This window comes from Ochotona curzoniae, unplaced genomic scaffold (assembly GCF_017591425.1).
Source record: "Ochotona curzoniae isolate NIBS_2020 unplaced genomic scaffold, NIBS_Ocur_1.0 contig_48, whole genome shotgun sequence".
Classification (NCBI taxonomy): domain Eukaryota; kingdom Metazoa; phylum Chordata; class Mammalia; order Lagomorpha; family Ochotonidae; genus Ochotona; species Ochotona curzoniae.
Genome location: NW_024466391.1, coordinates 2,512,581 through 2,529,645, shown reverse-complemented (window position 1 = coordinate 2,529,645; position 17,065 = coordinate 2,512,581). Strand labels below are relative to the sequence as shown.

At 58.7% G+C, this 17,065-nt stretch overlaps 1 protein-coding gene across 3 annotated transcripts; it reads left to right on the top strand.

Annotated features, from left to right (window-relative positions):
• Nucleotides 1-579: 579 nt before the first annotated feature.
• On the top strand, nt 580-17,062 carry TCFL5 (transcription factor like 5). 3 transcript variants are annotated; one of them, XM_040988271.1, is made up of 6 exons: nt 580-1,202; nt 1,287-1,473; nt 1,548-1,710; nt 3,060-3,303; nt 5,197-5,338; nt 16,326-17,062. In XM_040988271.1, exons 1-6 carry the CDS (start codon nt 580-582, stop codon nt 16,446-16,448), a joined length of 1,482 nt encoding a protein of 493 aa, XP_040844205.1. In that variant the 3' UTR covers nt 16,449-17,062. The 3 variants fall into 3 exon arrangements, with proteins under 3 accessions (XP_040844205.1, XP_040844203.1, XP_040844202.1); XM_040988269.1 differs by having other exon boundaries at nt 3,057-3,303; XM_040988268.1 differs by lacking the exon at nt 16,326-17,062 and having other exon boundaries at nt 5,197-5,980.
• Nucleotides 17,063-17,065: the final 3 nt, after the last annotated feature.

Below are 17,065 nucleotides of genomic sequence, written 5' to 3'. Positions count from 1 at the left end.
GCAGTCTGCCACGGCGCCATGCTCAGCAGCACCAAGGGCCTCACCGCCCTTCCCTGTTCTTCCCCTCTGTCCTTCCCGTCCTTCCCCTCCATCCTTCCTGTCCGTCCCCTCTGCCCTTCCCCCGCCGCCCCACAGACCCGGGATGTCCCTGATGGGGTCTGCGGCGCACGCGCGGCCGCCGCGGGGGGGGGGGAGGGGGCGAGGCCATCGGCGGGCGTCGAGTCGCGCTGAACGCCGGAAGCACGTGCTCGCCCCTCGCCCGCCGCGTGCGCGCGCAGCCGCCCGGGGGGCGTGGCCGCCGCCGGAGGGGCGGGGCGGCGGGCGGTTGGGCGGGGGGCGGGGCGGCGGGTAACGGAGGGGCGTGGCCTCGCCGGGGCGGGGTGGGGTTACCGTTGCGGAGGCGGGGCGGCGCAGGCGCGCTGCGAGGCGCTCAGCGGTTTCCGCCCCCAACGGCGCGCCCCGCGGTGGCCGGCGCTACGTCCGGCGTCCGCTCGGGCCGGGTGGCCGCTGCCCCGCCCGCGTCCCGCGTCCCGCGTCGGCCGCCCGCGCCCCGCCGCCGTTGGGCCGCGCCGCGCCGCCATGTCGGGCCCCGGGCCGCGGGAGCAGCCGCCGCCTGAGGCGGGCGCGGCGGGCGGCGACGCGGGCCCCGAGGGCGCGGGCGGCGGGGACGCGGCGCTGGGCGAGCCGGGGCTGAGCTTCACGACCACGGACCTGAGCCTGGTGGAGATGACGGAGATCGAGTACACGCAGCTGCAGCACATCCTCTACTCGCACATGGAGGCGGCCGACGGCGAGCTCGAGGCGCGCCTCAGCTCGGCGCTGCTGGCCGGGCCGGGCGCGGGCGCGGCGGGCGTGGGCGCGCTGGGCGCCGCGCCGCCCGTCTACCCGGTGCTCTGCCCGCCCGCGCTGGCGGCCGACGCGCCCTGCCTGGGCCACATCGACTTCCAGGAGCTGCGCATGATGCTGCTGAGCGAGGCGGGCGCGGCCGACAAGACGCCGGGCGGCGCGGACGCGGCGGGCGCGGGGGCGCGGGCGCGGCCCGACGGCGCCAAGGAGGGCCCCGAGGGTGCGCCCGAGGCGCGGGCCAAGCCGGCCGTGCGCGTCCGCCTGGAGGACCGCTTCAACAGCATGCCGGCCGAGCCGCCGCCGCCCGCCCCGCGCGGCCCCGAGTCCGCCGAGCAGCCGGGCGTGGCGCTCAACAAGTGCGTCGGGGGGCCGGGGTGCCCGGCGGGGCCCGGGGGCGAGGCCCGCCGCCTCACGGGGCCCGGGCCTCCTGTGTCTGGCAGTTTGGTGACTCTGATCCGGCACCCGTCCGACCTGATGAATGTCCCTCTCCATCAGCAGCAGAACAAGTGCACGGCGCTCGTGAAAAACAAGACGGCGGCCGCCACGACGGCGCTGCAGTTCACCTACCCGCTCTTTAGCGGCGGCGCCTGCTCGGCCGCGGGCAGCTCCGGCCTGGCGCAGACGCAGGTAGCGGCCGCCCGCGGGCTGGGGAGCGGCCCGAGCGCGGGGCCGTGCGCTGAGCGGCTGTCCGTCTCCCGCAGAGTTCGGGGAGCTCCTGCTCGGCCGTGGAGGCCGCCAAGCACCAGGACCTTGGGCTGCCGCGCGCCTTCTCTTTCTGTTACCAGCAGGAGATCGAGTCCACCAAGCAGGCGCTGGGCAGCAGAAGCAAAGCCTTGCCCGAGCAGGTTTGGATCAAAGTGGGAGGTAAGCTATGACTGACGCGTGGGGGGCCCTGGGGTCCCCGAGGGCGGAGGCGCGAGGCTGAGCGTGGCTGGGAGTGCAGGGGATGCGGCCCCAGGGAGAGGTGGCGGAGGAGTGGAGAAGTCTGGGCGCTGCCTGCAGGCAGGCTGGGGATGGGCGCTGGAGCCAGAGGCCCCAGTGAAGAAGGAAAACCCTTGACCTGGCAAGTTTGTAGAGAAAAACAAAAACAAAATTCTCCAGCTACTCAGTAAAGCAGCCCAGCTTGTGCTGTGCGGTTCCAGACCGGAGGCAGCTGGGTGGCCGGTGGCATGCGTGGCTGCCCCCATGTCGCCCTGTGACTGCTTCTCGTCACACGTGCCACATGCTGCCAGTCTTGCTGTTAACGTTCCTAAAGGCTGGAGGTGAGGGGAAAAGCCAGCCCCTTGTTCACTGCTGTGATGAAGGGGTGAAGTGCCATCAGGCCATGGGAAGGCTTGCCAGTCATCCCAGGCCAGAGGACACTGGAGGACGGGTTTTGTGTGGGGCGTGGGAGTGCCCCTGCTCGGACACTGCTGTGCTTGGCAGAGGGAAGCTGGCAGGTTCTGTGGCGTGCACAGCATGGCGTGGAGCACAGTGTGGTGTGGCGCACAGCATGGCGTGTTGCGGTGTGGCATGGTGCATGGCATTTGCACAGCATGGCATAGCGCAAAGCGTGGCGTGTTGCAGTGTGGCATGGCGCACAGCGTGGCATGTTACATAGTGTGGCATGGTGCATGGCATTTACACAGTGTGGTGTGGCGCACAGCATGGCGCACAGCCTGGCATCAGGCACTGTGTGGCAATGGTGCATGGCATTTGCACAGCGTGGCGTGCAGAGCCTGGCGTGCACAGCATGGCTTGGCACACAGCGTGGTGCGGTGCACAGTGTGGCGTGGTGCGGTGTGGCACACTGCCTGGCATGCACAGCGTGGCATGGTGCACAGCATGGCATGCACAGTGTGGCATGCCCCACAGCATGGTGCAGTGCACAGCATGGCGTGCTACACATTGTGGCATAACAGTGGTGCACAGTGTGACGTGGGTACATGGCCTCCAGGCCGTCTGCCACTGACTGTCCCTATTGTGGACAGAGCGGGAAAGGGGGGAACTGGCCCTTCCTGCTTTCTCTCTTTGTGGAGGACATCTGTTGATGAGCTCGGGGCTTCTGACACGATGCATAGGCTGCCTAGTGCTGGGGAGGGGGATTCCCCTCGTACCTGGTGGGGTGGGCCGGGCGGTGCTGTTCCTGGGTTCCCCCACTTCTGTGCTGTGGTGTGGCAGCTGGTTAGGAATACCAAGTTGAAATACTGCTCTTTCCTTTTTTTGCAAAGAAGAAGCGCTATGTAAACAAGCGATCAATAAGAGGAATCGGAGTCGGATGCGGCAGCTGGACACGAACATGGAACGAAGAGCCCTTGGCGAGATTCAGAATGTGGGCGAGGGCGCCCCGGCCACGCAGGGTGTCTGGCAGGCCTCGGAGTCCTCGCAGTCCACCCTGGGCGAGCAGGCCCCGAGCGGGCCCCCGGGAGGAAGGTCTCAACGGCGGGAGAGACACAATCGCATGGAGAGGGACAGGAGGTAACGCTCGCGGGGTCAGGCCTCCCAGGCAGCCCCCAGCTGCTGCCGTGAAGGGAGGAGCAAGGAGCCGGGCTGCCTTGCTGGGCAGGGCCCCAGGCCACTCTAGGTTCAGGGATGGGCTGGGATGCCTGTGACTGACCACAGAGAAAGGACCCAGAGCCCAGTCTGCAAAGGGAGGTGCGTGGGCAGTGGGCCTGGGGGAGAACTGGCCAGGCGCCTGGAAGCCTGTCCCCTCTCCCAGGGCCAGTAGTGTTGTGTTGGGGTGCAGGGGATGCTGCCAGTCAGGGAGGCTCATGGGAGACCCAGTGCCTGGGGACTGTGGGCAGGTGTAGGGTGTGACCCCTGTGGTCTGCATCCTGAGAGCCTCCTCCAGCCCCCTGAGCTCGGGGGGGGCCAGGAGCCAGTGCTGGGCCAGTCTCGAAGCAGCCTGCACAGCCAGTGGCCGCAGGGCAGGCCCGTTGGGGTCTGTGTTGCTCCTTTGAGAAGTGCTGGGGAGGCAGAGGTTCTAGCTGTTCTGCGAAGTGCTTTGTGTCAGGATTTTGTTTACCATTCTCTGCAGGTTCACGGTCACACAGCATTTTCTGTGTGAGTGAGCACCTTCGTCCCAGGGCTCTGTCCAATTGCTGTGTTGCTAGGGCAGTAAAACACCAACTTAAATATGCAACTTTGAAACTGCAGTGGTGTCTACATTTTTTTAATCTTCATTCTCTGATTCACTCCTCAAATAGCTGCAAAGGCTGGAGGTGGGCTGGTCTGAAGCCAGGAGCCCAGAGCTTTTTCTGGGTCTCCCACATGGGTATAGGGTCCCCAGGCCTTGGGCCATGCTCTGCTGCTCTCCCAGGCCATCAACAGGGAGCTGGATGGGAAGTGGAGCAGCTGAGACTTGAACCGGCACCCATGTGGGTTGCTGGCACCACTGGCAGAGGCTCCATGCTGGTCCAAGTAGTTTATATATTTTTCGTTTTGGTCTGAGTCATAAAATTGTGTGTATTTATGGGGCCCATGTAGTTTTTTTGCTGCATCTGCTAAGGCGCTAATGGTGAACTAAGCCAGCTTGTTTGTTGTTGGGTCAATAAAGCTGTGTTCACAAACCGACTGGAGCACTTCCTGATGTTCGTGTAGTTCCTACTGGGGAGCAGCCCTGGGCTCCTGTGGATGGCGTGGAGTGTGACCAGGCTGGTCCCCAAGAGTGTCGTGCGTCTGTTGGGGGGCCAGTGGCCAGTCATTGGTGCTGGAAGCCAGTGCCCACAGGACCGTGGGCCGCTGCAGCCTGGATTGCAGGATTGGGCTGGGTTCTACTCCAGCTTCCTGCAGGTGTGCCTCAGGTGCGTGGCCCTCTGCCCGGATGGGGAGCTGTTGGCCCAGCCTGGCCATGGGGGCATTTGGGAGACTGCATCAGCTGATGAAACTCTTCGCCCTGTGTCTCTCTTTTCAAGTAAAATGAAAACAAATTTTTCAACATTATATTTAAAGGCTCCGTAGCTGCACACCCACAGGTGTGGAGATGAGCTGCTAGCTTAGTTAGGACTTTATTGAGTGTAGTATGAACACTCAGTGTGAAAGTGAGAGCCACATTGTGGTTGGAGCTGTGTCCACGTGAGAGTTGGAGGACGTAGCAGGGTGTCGGTGTCGGGTCCGACACAGCGCTGGGCCCCTGGAGAGCCGACCATGAGTCAGCCAGGTGAAGGGCTGCTGGGGCGGAGAGCGCACGCACAGTGCTCCAGCTTAGCTTCCGATCTGAACCTGGGGCGCCTGTGTGGCCGATGACCCGGCCCAGTGCTTTCTGGGCAGTGGGAGGCTACCCCGCACACTGCCGTCCCCCTGGGAGGCCCAGGCTGGGAGTGAGCTGATTGGCCCGGCCTCTGGAGTGACCCCTTTGGCTTTGGACTGCAGGCGCAGAATCCGGATTTGCTGTGACGAGTTGAACCTCTTGGTTCCGTTTTGCAACGCGGAGACAGACAAGGCAACAACGCTTCAGTGGACCACGGCGTTCCTGAAGTACATCCAGGAAAGACACGGGGATTCTCTCAAGAAGGTCAGTGCCCGGCCAGGCTGTGGCCCTTCAGCCTCGGTGCGTCTCCTGGCGTCCGGTACCGACCCACATGTGAACACTCCGCTCATGGGGCAGGCCGCAGGTCACGTTGGCAGTGTAGGCAGCGCAGGAGCGGCTGCCGTATGCCGGGGCCCGGATGGCTGTGCCGTCCAGTCATTGTCCTCAGAAAAGCCCCCGGAGAGCTGATGACCCTCTGCCCGGGGCTCTGGGTTCTGGGCTTGAAAGCTGTGGCCCTCCGGGAAGGGGCACGGCAGTCGCGGCGTCCACCTTGGAGACCTCTAGTCCCAGGTGCCAGCCTCGGTCACTGGGGCCAGCAGCCATGCTCCTCCAGGAATGCTGTGCCTTTGGAAAGGGCCCACACTGTCCTGGGTCTGTGGCTTGGCCAAACCCTCGGATGACACCACAGAGGGAGCGCAGTGGACCGGGTGGGGGGCCCAGTGTGCCAGGGGCCCCCGCGCCTAGTGCCAGGCTGCTTGAGCTGGGCTCTGCGTCTGTCTTGGGCTTCTCATGCTGTGCCTTCTCAAGTCCTTCCTGTGCTGAGGTGTTTCATTGTGTGTCGAGCCCAATTAAGCCGTGCTGCTTGAACCTGGAGCATTTTTGGTCATTTGTGATGCAGTCATTGTGTTAGAGGTGGTGGCCGGTTCTACTGTAATAAAGCTTTTATATTTTAAAAGATGGTTTTATGTGATTCATTCAAATATGACTATGGTGTTTATAATCTTTGGAGTAAAAGCCCTTTTCTGTTGTTCAACAAATAATTTAATTAGACGGAAATGATGCATTGTCTGGGTTGGACATCAGGCCTGTCAGAAACGGGCAGACGTGGCCGCCGACTGCCTGCGGGGCCAGGGAAACGTGTGCCAGAGCCTTTCCTGGGCGACTTTTCTTACGTGTACATCTGTTCTTCAGGTGTAGTCCATGCGAGTTTGAGGTGCTTTTCTGGATTATTCTAGTTTACATTTTGCTCAGCCAAGCACATGTCCAAGGACCTAGGCAGAAGGGTCCTGCAGGATTCTCAGCTGGGCTTGTCTGGGCCGGGTGTCTGTGAGGCCCAGGTGATGGGCAGGAACTTGGGGGCAGTGCCTCACTGTGTCTGGGACTGGCAAGGCATGGCGCTGCAGGCTGGAGGGCACTTGGGGAGAACGGGCCCCTGAGGTGCATTTTAGAGCCTCTGTCCCACTCACTGCTGTGGGGAGGTGAGTCTCGCCCAGGGCAGCTTGGCTGTGTGGATGTTGAGAGGGGGTGGGAGGGCATGGGCCAGGCAGTCAGCATCGTGCACGATGTGCTTGGTGGCTGTGCCCAGGGCCGGCAGGTGGAGGTTACGTCATGTTCCTAGGTGAACATGAGGCCTGGGCCAGTGCACGAATCAGATGGCACTGACCACGCACAAGCTCAGTGACAGACCTGACTCTGTTTCGGCCCACGTGTTCCGTGTGCTGCTGTGGTGTGCCCAGGTCCCAGGAGGCTGAGGACAGCTGGGTCATCTTGTGCCGCACAGCCCTGGCCCATGTCCTGTGCTGGCTGAGGCTCTGCTGCCCGGAGCCCAAGGTGCTGCCTGGGCCTTGGTGGTGGAAGGGTAGGGCTGCTTGGCTGCAGGTTTTGGTTTCTTGCTGTAATTTCAAGCCTGGAGAGGCAGTGCCAGAATGGACCCCTGCTGGGTCAGCCGTGCTCCTCTTGTTGTCCACACATGCCTGGGTCCCTTGCCAGGTTCACACGCACTGTGCTCCTTCCTCACCCAGGTGCCAGGACTCGGCCTCCCTGGGCCAGGGGTACCACCCGATGGGCTCCGAGTGTAGCGGCGCAGTCGGGATGTGGGTCGGCGCTCAGTCCTGCCTCTGATTTCTGGCTCATGTTTAGTTCCACTCTGTATCCAGCAGGGAACCTACTCCCCAGTCACTGGGCATGTCCAGCTGTGGTAGACGCTGTAGTCAGGCTCTTGCGCCTGCATAGCCTACGTACTGGTGCCCACTCTCCATGCCCTGTCACCAAGGCTTGGCACCCTGCCATGTTACCCTGTGCTGTAGTCCTCACGTGCTCCCACAGATGCTGCTTCTCTCTGCCTGTGAGAGATGCTACACACGCTCTGCCCCAGCCTCCCCAGCGCCCCCTGCTGGCTGCCGCTCACTGGGCATGCTGTGACCCCCAGGCCAGTGGCCAAGGGGCCACCCCAGGTGCAAACCCCGCTTCACCGCCCAGACAGCAGAACCTGCAGCCTTCTAGGTGGGAGGGTGAGGCACAGAGCAACCAGCCCCTCCCCAAGAGCTGGTTCTCCCGAGCACCCTAAGGTCCCCAGGCCTGAACCTAAGAGCTGGTTCTCCTGATCACCCATGTGACAGACTGCAGGGACCCCATCTGTGCCACATAAGAAACTGTGGGATCCCCAACCCCTGTGCCCTGTAGCCAGCACTACTGCAAAAGCAACTGAGCATGAAGACGGGGAGGTAGACTGTGCTGGCTGAGCCTGTGTATCTGCATTGGGGGGTGTGACAAGTGCGCCAGCCGGCAGACGTGTCGGGACCCTCGCTGTAGCATGGCTCTTGTGAAGGGGCACACGGGGCCGGTGAGAGGGCAGTGGGCATGGATGCAGGAGCCACAGGCTGGGCGGTGCCCGTGGAAACGCCATGCCGCAGGGTCTTGTCTGTGTGGGAGTGTACAGCTGCACCCTGCAGAGGGATGTGAGCTGTGCTGGGCATGTCTTGAAAGCAAAGTCTTGGCAAAAGAATGCGTCTGTGTTCCTGAGTCGCCCCTTCCTGCCCTCCCCTGATGCAGTGGGTCCCTGTCGTTGGGACGACTTGGATCCCTACCCCCTCCCCCGGGCTTCTTGTGCTGCCAGCTTAGGGGGGTTGGGGCCGCGGTCCTGTGTTCCACCTTAGTATCTTAGAACCTGTGTCTGCTGCTTCTTTCTGAAGTTGCATGTTTTCTAATGGATTTGCTGAGAGTTTACGTCCTTCGCTTTGAGTCTGTTGCTTTCCGTTTTTTTTTTTTTTTTTTAAGATTTACTTATTTTTATTTCAAAGTCAGATATATACAGAGGAGGAAAGACAGAGAGGAAGATCTTCCGTCTGATGATTCACTCCCCAAGTGACCGCAACGGCCGGTGCTGCACCGATCCGAAGCCAGGTGCCAGGAACCTCCTCCAGGTCTCCCACGCGGGTGCCAGGTCCCAAGGCTTTGGGCCGTCCTCAACTGCTTTCCCAGGCCACAAGCAGGGAGCTGGATGGGAAGGTGAGCTGCTGGGATTAGAACTGGCGCCCATATGGGATCCCGGTATGCTCAAGGCAAGGACTTCAGCCACTAGGCCATGCCGCCAGGCCCGAGTCTGTTGCTTTCTAATGATTACAGCAGATTTTGATGTCTGCTCTCTTGGAGAAGGCAGCAGGTTAGGGTGAAGTACTGCATCTCAGTTCTCTCTGCCCTTTGCAATGGGCAGAGACATCATGTAGGAAAGCAGCTTGTAGGGCGGGGTCAGCGGTTGGGACCCTCATGTCCCACCTGTCTCCTGGCTCCAGCTTCCAGCCAGGGCTGGGCCTGAGAGGCATCTAAATGACTGCAGCCACTCACATGGGAGGCCGTGGGGCTGGTCTCCAGGGGGACACCAGCACATGGGGCCTTGTGCACACTCCCTCTTCAGAAATTATCAGAAGGGAGAAGCAACGGAGTTCATGTTGGGACTCTGCCGGTCCCCAACTCTGGGCTGGTCTGGAGGTGAGCCTCTCTCAGATGGCCGTCGTGTTCACCTGTCAGGTCTCCCATCCGAGGCCCGCGAGGCTGTCTCCCCTGACCTTGTTCGTGACCTTGTCCGGCAGGGCGCCGTCTTGCAGAGCCTCGTCAGCCACATTCTGCCTTGCGCGTTTCTTGCGAGCCTTGGCGGCCATGTCCAGTGTCCTTTAGGCCTCGCGGTGGAACAGACTGTGTAGCTTCTAAGTAGCTTCTTGCTCTGCCAATCTGTTCTGTAGTTACCAGTTTTTCTTACTAAGAAATACAGTTTGTATCGTTGCTATTGTTTTTATGGTTACAAATCCAGTGTGAATATACACTTTGATCAGATGTCATCCCAAGGTGTTTTGGTAAATTGTAAAAATCCCTTGAACCCGCCTATTTTGTGTGTGGTTGTTGGACATAAATGCTGGGAGAGGGCAGTGACCGTGCGTGGCCTTGGTCTTGGCTCACTGCCTGCCCGCTCTGCAGCTGTGCCCTGGCATGTGGTGGTTTGGAAAATCAGGTGCTTTTGACATCTGAGAAATGATGGTTTCATTCTTGGGTTTAGTTACTCTCAAAGGAAAGCTGAACCTCACCAAGTGACAGTCAGGAGTCAGGACACAGCACGCTGATGAACTGTCCATCTTCAGTTGTGTTATAGAACCTTTTCAAGTTTCGGGAGAGGACTGGAGACGTCTTCCGAGTGCACATTGCTGACAGTGGCAGTTTGCTTTGGTCACAGTGTGGATGAGTGGGCCGTGTCCACTCCGAAGCTACGCCAGGGGCAGCGGAAGCCTAGACTCTTCATGCTGGACTTGAGTTAAGTATCAGCAGCGGGGCCGGGGCCGAGGCGTAGAATCAGGTCGCCGCCGGCTGGTTGGAGGCCTGGCTGCTCTGTTTCCCATCCAGCTCCTGAAAGTGCCTGGGAAAGCGGTGGGTGATAGTCCCAATGCTTGGGTCACCCACAGGGAGACCTGGAAGAAGCTCCTGGCTTCCGACTGGCCCCAGTTGTGGCCATCTGGGGAGTGAACCAGCACATGAAATATCTCTCTCTGCTATTAGCAACAATTAAAATGAAAATAAAAACAAAAGACCAACAAGGGACTTAAAATAAATAGGCATTTCTCCAAGGAAGATCTACAGAGTGGCAAGAATCACAGGGGAGGGTGCCAGCCAGCCACTGGGGCCGCACCGAGATGCCGCTGTGCAATGTGGGTGGGATGAGACGGTTCAGCCTGTGGAGAACTGGCAGGTGTTACTGTGTGCCCTAGCAAATCCATTCCTGAGTGTTGGAACGGACACTTGTACACGCATGTTCTTGGCAGTAGCGTTCACAGTCACTGAAGAAAGGAGCAGATGTGGGGTAAAATCCCACCCGGCCATGGAAAGGAAGGACAGACCCCTGGAGGCCATCTTGCCGAGTGATGGAAACATGCCGGACCATCACGTTACACGAGGTGCCGGAAGCACTCGAAATCATAGAAAGCATAATGGCAAGTGACAGGATCTTGTATTTAGAGATTAAGATTGTATTTTAAGATTAAGTCCACTGAACAGCTGTTACAATTAACAAGGGGGTTTGGCGTGGAAACTCAACTGGCTAATTCTCCACCTGCAAGCACCAGCCTCCTACATGGGTGCTGCTTCATGTCCCAGTTGCCCCACTTCCCATGCAGCTCCCTGCTGTGACCTGGGAACGCAGCAGAGGATGGCTCAAGTCCTGGGGCCCCCGCCCCCGCATGGGAGATCCAGAGGAAGCTCCTGGCTCCTGTCTGGCCCAGCCCCCTGGCACTGTAGCTGTTCAGGGAGTGAGCCAGTGAATGGAAGATGAATCTCTCCTCCTCCCTTTCTCTTTGTCTCTCCTATTCTCTGTAATTCTGCCTTTCAAATTCCAAAACAAAACATTACAACTCTGCAGCTGCTGGCAACTCTCTCGGCTGTCTTGTCCCTAGGCGAGTGTTCGCACTGCTGGGATCAAGGCAGCCAGTGGCTGCTTGGCACTCTGGTGCACTCAGTGTGCCGGAATAGTTGCTGTTGCTGCTGCTTTTTTTAAAGAAAAGTGGGGGAACTCTGGGCCAGGACACACTCCCCTGGCCCCCAGGTGGGATGGGCTGTAGACTGCCAAGGGAAGGGGTCTGGGCTTGTATTGCAGTGGGAGCAGCTGAGGGCGTGTTCAACAGGGAGGAATGACTTTTGGGACCTCCCACAGACTGGGCCACGTACTCACAAGCAGGCAAGGGAACTGAAATGGAGTGGTTTAGAGGGTGAAACCAGAGGGCATGTCTGGGTCAGGCCAAGGCACCTGCCCAGGTGGGAGGCCTGGGCTGGGCTAGGCCGTGTACCTTCCCATGAGTGTCACAGCACGGGTGTGCGGTGTCAGGCTAGGCAGCAACACCCACCAAGACACGAGAGAACTGGCTCTGGGGACAGATTCTGTAGGGCAGTTGTTAGCCTGCCTCTGTGGGCTGCAGTATCCACTGGTTATGTGGAGAGCTAGGGTAGTGATGGGCTGAGCCAGGCTGGACCACAAAACTCACCAGGGCCCCGCCTGCCATCTCTGGGGGCTGGGAGCAGACCTAATAGGGGAACGAGCGGAATTCCTCTACTGGCCTGTAGCTTCCTCTGGAAAGCCCAGAGTCCAGGGCTTGGGGCTGGCCAGGCCAGGCACAGCTGCAGCACTCGACAGCTTTAGTGTGGGCCAGGTCTGGGGTCAGGCCAGGACAACATCCAGGACAGGATGTGGGCCACGCCCTCCTGGGCTGCAGCTCCTGCCAGCAGGAGCTGAGACTGCAGGCGGGCCATGCCAGGCTGTGTTGAAGGAACCACCGGCACGTGTGAGACCCAGGGCTGGGAATGGGCATGGTAGAGGAACTCTAGGGACTCTTCTGCTAGGCTGCAGCTCCCACTGGTGAATGTGAGAGCTGGGCTCTGGGCAGACCAGATGGGCAAGGCCGTAGCACCCTCTGGTGAGTGCCAGGACTGGGGTCCAGCCATGTCAGCCAGGGCACACGCAAGATCCATTGCATGGTAGGGGAACTACCCAGCTAGGCACAGCTGCTGGTGAGTCTGAGAGCTGAGGCTGGAAGCAGGCTAGACCAAGCTGGGTTGCAGCACCTGTTGGCACATGTGTGAACTGTGCTGAGAGTGGGCCAGGTAGGATCAGTCGGCAATGCTCGCTGGCGTGAGTGAGAGCCAAGACGGTACAGGCCAGGCCAGGTTGGACCACAACAGCTGCCAGTTCACACGAGGGCTGGGCTAAGCTGCTGCACCTGCTGGCATGCATGAGAGCCAGAATGGGTACAGGTCAGCCAAGGAGGCCTCAGGGGGCAAATGCCAGGACGGGATGCAAGTCATATCAGGCTGGACCACAGTACCCCCTGCCAGGAGCAGAACCTGGAGCTGGCAGAACTGTGGGCACTGCTCTGGTAGGCTGTACCTGTCACAGGTGAGCACAAGAACCAGGGCTGGGGTTGGGGGCAGAACCAACCAGGCAGCTACACCCACTGGTTTGCACATTCACTGGTTTAGGGGATGGACCAAACCTGACGCTGCACTGGCAAGCACATGTAAGAGTCAAGTTTGAGGTCACCCCGGCAAGGTTTATTGGGGATTCCTCAGCCGTGACCTCCTGGTTTGCTGATGCCTGTGCCTGGTAGCATGCCCAGATGTGCACGAGGACACGAGGACCGCCAGGGGATACGGACTGCCTGGTCAGAGGATGGACAGTTCTCCTGGCCAAGCTTGCAGCAGCTGTCTGGGTCTGTGGATACGCCTGGTCAACCAGTAGACCTTGGAGGGCTTTTCCCAACAAAACTGACGATGTGTCAGAGCTACCAAGCCACTCAGGTAACGCTCACAGCATTCTGCCGTGCCGCAGCGTCCGAGGTGTCATCAAGGGACCACCCCATCCCAGGCGCTGATGGTATTAGACAGCAAGGAGTGGCCCTCTCCACCTCCCCTGCAGACACAGGAGAAAACAAAAGACGGAAGACCCAGTGTAGTAGCCTAGCAGCTAAAAGCTAAAGTCCTTGCCTTGCATGCACCAGAATCCCATGTGGGTGCCAGTTCTAATCCAAGTGGCCCCACTTCCCATCCAGCTCCCTGTCTGTGGCCTGGGAAAGTAGTCGAGGACGGCCCAAGACCTTGGGATCCTGCACCTGCATGGGAGACCTGGAGGAGGCTCCTGGCTTCGGATTGGCTCAGCACTGGCTGTTGTGGCCACTTGGGGAGTGAATCATCAGATGGAAGATCTTCCTCTTTGTCTTTCCTCCTCTGTATATCTGACTTTCCAATAAAAATAAATAAGTCTTTTTTTTTTTTTTAAAGACAAACGTGTCCACTCACCTCCCCACCCTAACGAGGCCCACGTGGGCATGCGTCCGTCTCAACTATGTACAATATTAAGAATAAAAATAAAATTTAGAATTATTACCAAACAGTGAAGCAAAATTAAAGAAGACACAAATGAAATGGTATCTCTTGTTCTTGAACTGGAAGAATTCATGTTACTTATATATCCGTATTACCCAAAGCAGTTTACACATTCAATGCAGCCCCACCAAAATAGCAGTAACATTCTGTAGAGAAATTGATGAGGCAAGCAAGTCTGTATGGAGCCGTGGAAGAGCCCAAGTAGCTGGAGTGGCCATGAGCAAAAAGAGGAAGCTGGGAGGTGCTGTACAGCTGTGACCAACAATACAAGCTGGCGTGACGCAGACAGGCCTGGGGAGCAGGGAGGCCCGGCCACCTGGGCTGCAGCCAGCCGATTGAAGAAGACGGCAAAGGAGAGTGTAGAATACGTGGTGCTGGGAAAGCAGGCTCTGTGTGTACTAAAAAACCCAAGCTGTCCCTTGCCAAGTGACAAACCAAGACAAAATGGAGTGAGGACTGGACTGTTGAGCCCCCCGGCTGCAGCTGCTCGGAAAAGGTGCGAGGAGGGCACCTCGAACATTACTAGGCCAGGTAAGACCCCAGAACACGTAGCAGGAAAGACTGACCACTGAGGTGTCGTCCAGCTCAGGGTCTGCCCACCACAGGGCGGCAGAGGAGGGAAGGTGGCTGCCCACCGCGGGCCTCGGACGTCTGTCTAGGACATACAGACGGCTCAGTGCCCATGAGCAGGCAATAGTCCTGTGGGCAACAGTGGGTGAAGGAGTGAAGACATGTCTCCAAAGAGGACATATATGTGGCAGCAGGTCTGACCAAGTACTCCCCTCGGCAGAGCACAGGGAGAGCCAGAGGACAGCGGATGCTGCTGAGGGTGTCAGAGTGAAGGGGCCCGCTGTCTGCTGGTGGGCCTGTCAGTGATCACGGCCCTCGTGGGACACTGCATGCTGAGACTTCCCAGGAGAAAGGCCACATGTGACCCACCAGTGCCCTGGGCAGACGCTTGGAAGAGGCCGAAGGGACATTAGACACAGCCAGGTGGCTGTCGGCTGAAGGACGGAGGGAAGGCCTTCGGGGCTGGACCCTGAGGACGTGGTGGGGCATTTGGCACTCTTGCCCCCGTGTGGAAGGGCCCGGGGCGGAGTCCTGGCTCTGCTTCAAGCCGGCGTCCTGCTGAGGCATCCCGGGGGCTGTAGGGAGTGATGCACGGGGTCGGGCCCAGCGGTCAGGTGTCCGAGGGAGCCAGCAGGTGGAGGCTCCTTCCGCAGGCGTGCGGACTCAGAAAGGCTAGAGCCTGCAGGTGCGTGGGGGCAGAAGGGGTACAGGAGGAGCAGCTTGTGTTCTTGAACTTGTTTTTAAAAAGAAGATTTCATGAACTTCAAAGATAAACAACTTTATTTTTATTGGAAGGCAGATCAGATTTACAGAGGAGAGAGAGGTTTTTCATCCACTGGTTCACACCAAGTGACTGCAACAGTCGGAGCTGAGCTGATCCAGAGCCAGGAGCTTCCTCCGGTCTCCCACGTGGGGGCAGGGGCCCAAGGCTTTGGCCACCCTCCTCTGCTTTCCCAGGCCGCAGCCGGGAGCGGGATGGGACGTGCAGCTGCCAGGACACAATCCGATGCACATATGGGATTCTGGCGCCGCCCAAGGGGGAGAATTAGTGACACTGTTCCACTAGGCTGAGATGCACTTCTAAGAACATGAAGGCACCTCCCTCCCTCCCTAGGGGTCAGCTTGGATGACAAAACAGGGCCATTTCAAAATAACAGGAAAGATTTTGGATATTTAAAACAAACTGTGACAGTGTGAGGTTATAGATAACATCCATTGCTCTGATTGTATTGTAACCTGCGCTGTGAAGTCAGTCTGCCTCTAAATAAGTGCAAGTGGGGGGCCCCACCTGCCTTGCCATGTCCCACCAGGACAGCTGTTCATGTCCAAGGTGCCCTATTTCCACCCAGGTCCCTGCACTGCCCCAGGGAAGATGGGAAGACGGGGGGCGGCGGCAGGTGCTGTGTGTGGCTCCTGGCTTCTGCCTGGCCCAGCGCTCCCCACTGGGGCCATCTGGGGGCAAACTACAGATTGCAGATTGGCCTTCTCTCCCCTACCCGTCTCTCTGTGCTCAAACAAATCTCAATAAAAGTACAGTTGCTGATCGAACGAAACATTGTCCGGGGTCATGGCGGTTGACGTGGTGGGGGAGTGCTAATGCTGAGCCGTACACGGGCAGGGTTTTACCACAGTTCAGCCTGAGAAGCCTGAAGCACAGACTGCTGTTCTGGAAAGTGTTTGCAGAGGGCACACACCCCAGGCCTGCCCTGTTGCAAAGCCATTGCTGCAGGTCCGAGGAGAAAGTGAAACAGGCTGGCGACAGCCCCTCGTGGTGGCCTTCTCCACGAACACACGCTGTCCTGGGCTGGCGCACTGGACCCTTGTCCCCGCTTTTATTCTGTGGCATGTATTCGGAAGTGGGAGTCTGGCCCGAGTTGGGCATGTCCATGCAGCCCTCGCTTCCTTTCCCGAGGCCTTGAGGTGACCGGCTGCATTTGTGTTCATTAGCAGGCACAGGGCAGACTCGTGTAGCAGCAGGTCTTCCAAGCCCTGGTGACCCCCTGACCGTAGGCTGGGAGGCAGGGGCTGCCCAGTGGGTAGTGCCGCCACTGACTTGGAAACTCAAAAATGGTTCAAGTGGCACATTCTGTGTATATTTTCACACAGTTTAAAAATGGCTGTAAACAGTGTGATAGCTGTTGGGAAGTTTGGATCCCTGTCACATGCCTGCCCTCCCCCGCCCCTGGGTGATGGGAGCTGAGTGAGGCCGCAAGCCCTGCTTTGTCCCGTAGCTTGTGCCCCAACCCTAACGATCGCTTCTTCACTCTAGGAATTTGAGAGCGTGTTTTGCGGTAAAACTGGCAGAAGGCTAAAGCTGACCAGACCCGACTCCTTGATGGCCTGTCCAGCACAGGGGAGCCTACAGAGCAGCCCCTCAATGGAGATCAAGTGACAGACTGAGCAGGACCCCTGGGACGGGAGCAGTCTCGGCCTGTGACCCCGAGGGGGCCCGGGATCCTGGAGCTGACCGGCCAACTCAAGGGGGGCTGACCCAGGTGAGGGACTCCCATCGGGGCTGGGGGTGCGCAGTGTGAGTGACCTAGCACCCAGCACTGGTCCATCCATGTCCTCTGAGACCTTTTGGGGTGACGACATCTTGACAATTAGTAAGTAATTTTTCAATTATCTGTCTGATTCCATCATGTTTCCTCAACATGATAACTTTGAAAATGAACATCCTTTGTAATTTCTTTAGTCTTAATAAGTACACTGCTTTTTACTTATTTTGTTTACATTTTAAAAAAAATGCCTCTTTAATGACCAGAACAAGTTAAATTGTTCTTAAGTAGGAGTTCAGAAACGCTATTTCACTCGCGCCCCTTCTCCCGTTGTGCGTGCCGTGTTGCAGGACACAGCACTGCTTGGAGCCTCTGTACGAAAACTTCCCAGACCCCCTCAGTGCTACTTTTGTTCATAACAAATATTGTCTCGGTAGATTGCTCAAATGTGCATATTTTCCTATTGAGAGTCATTATTTATGTGCAATAAACTGTAGTGTTTGGAGCTGAG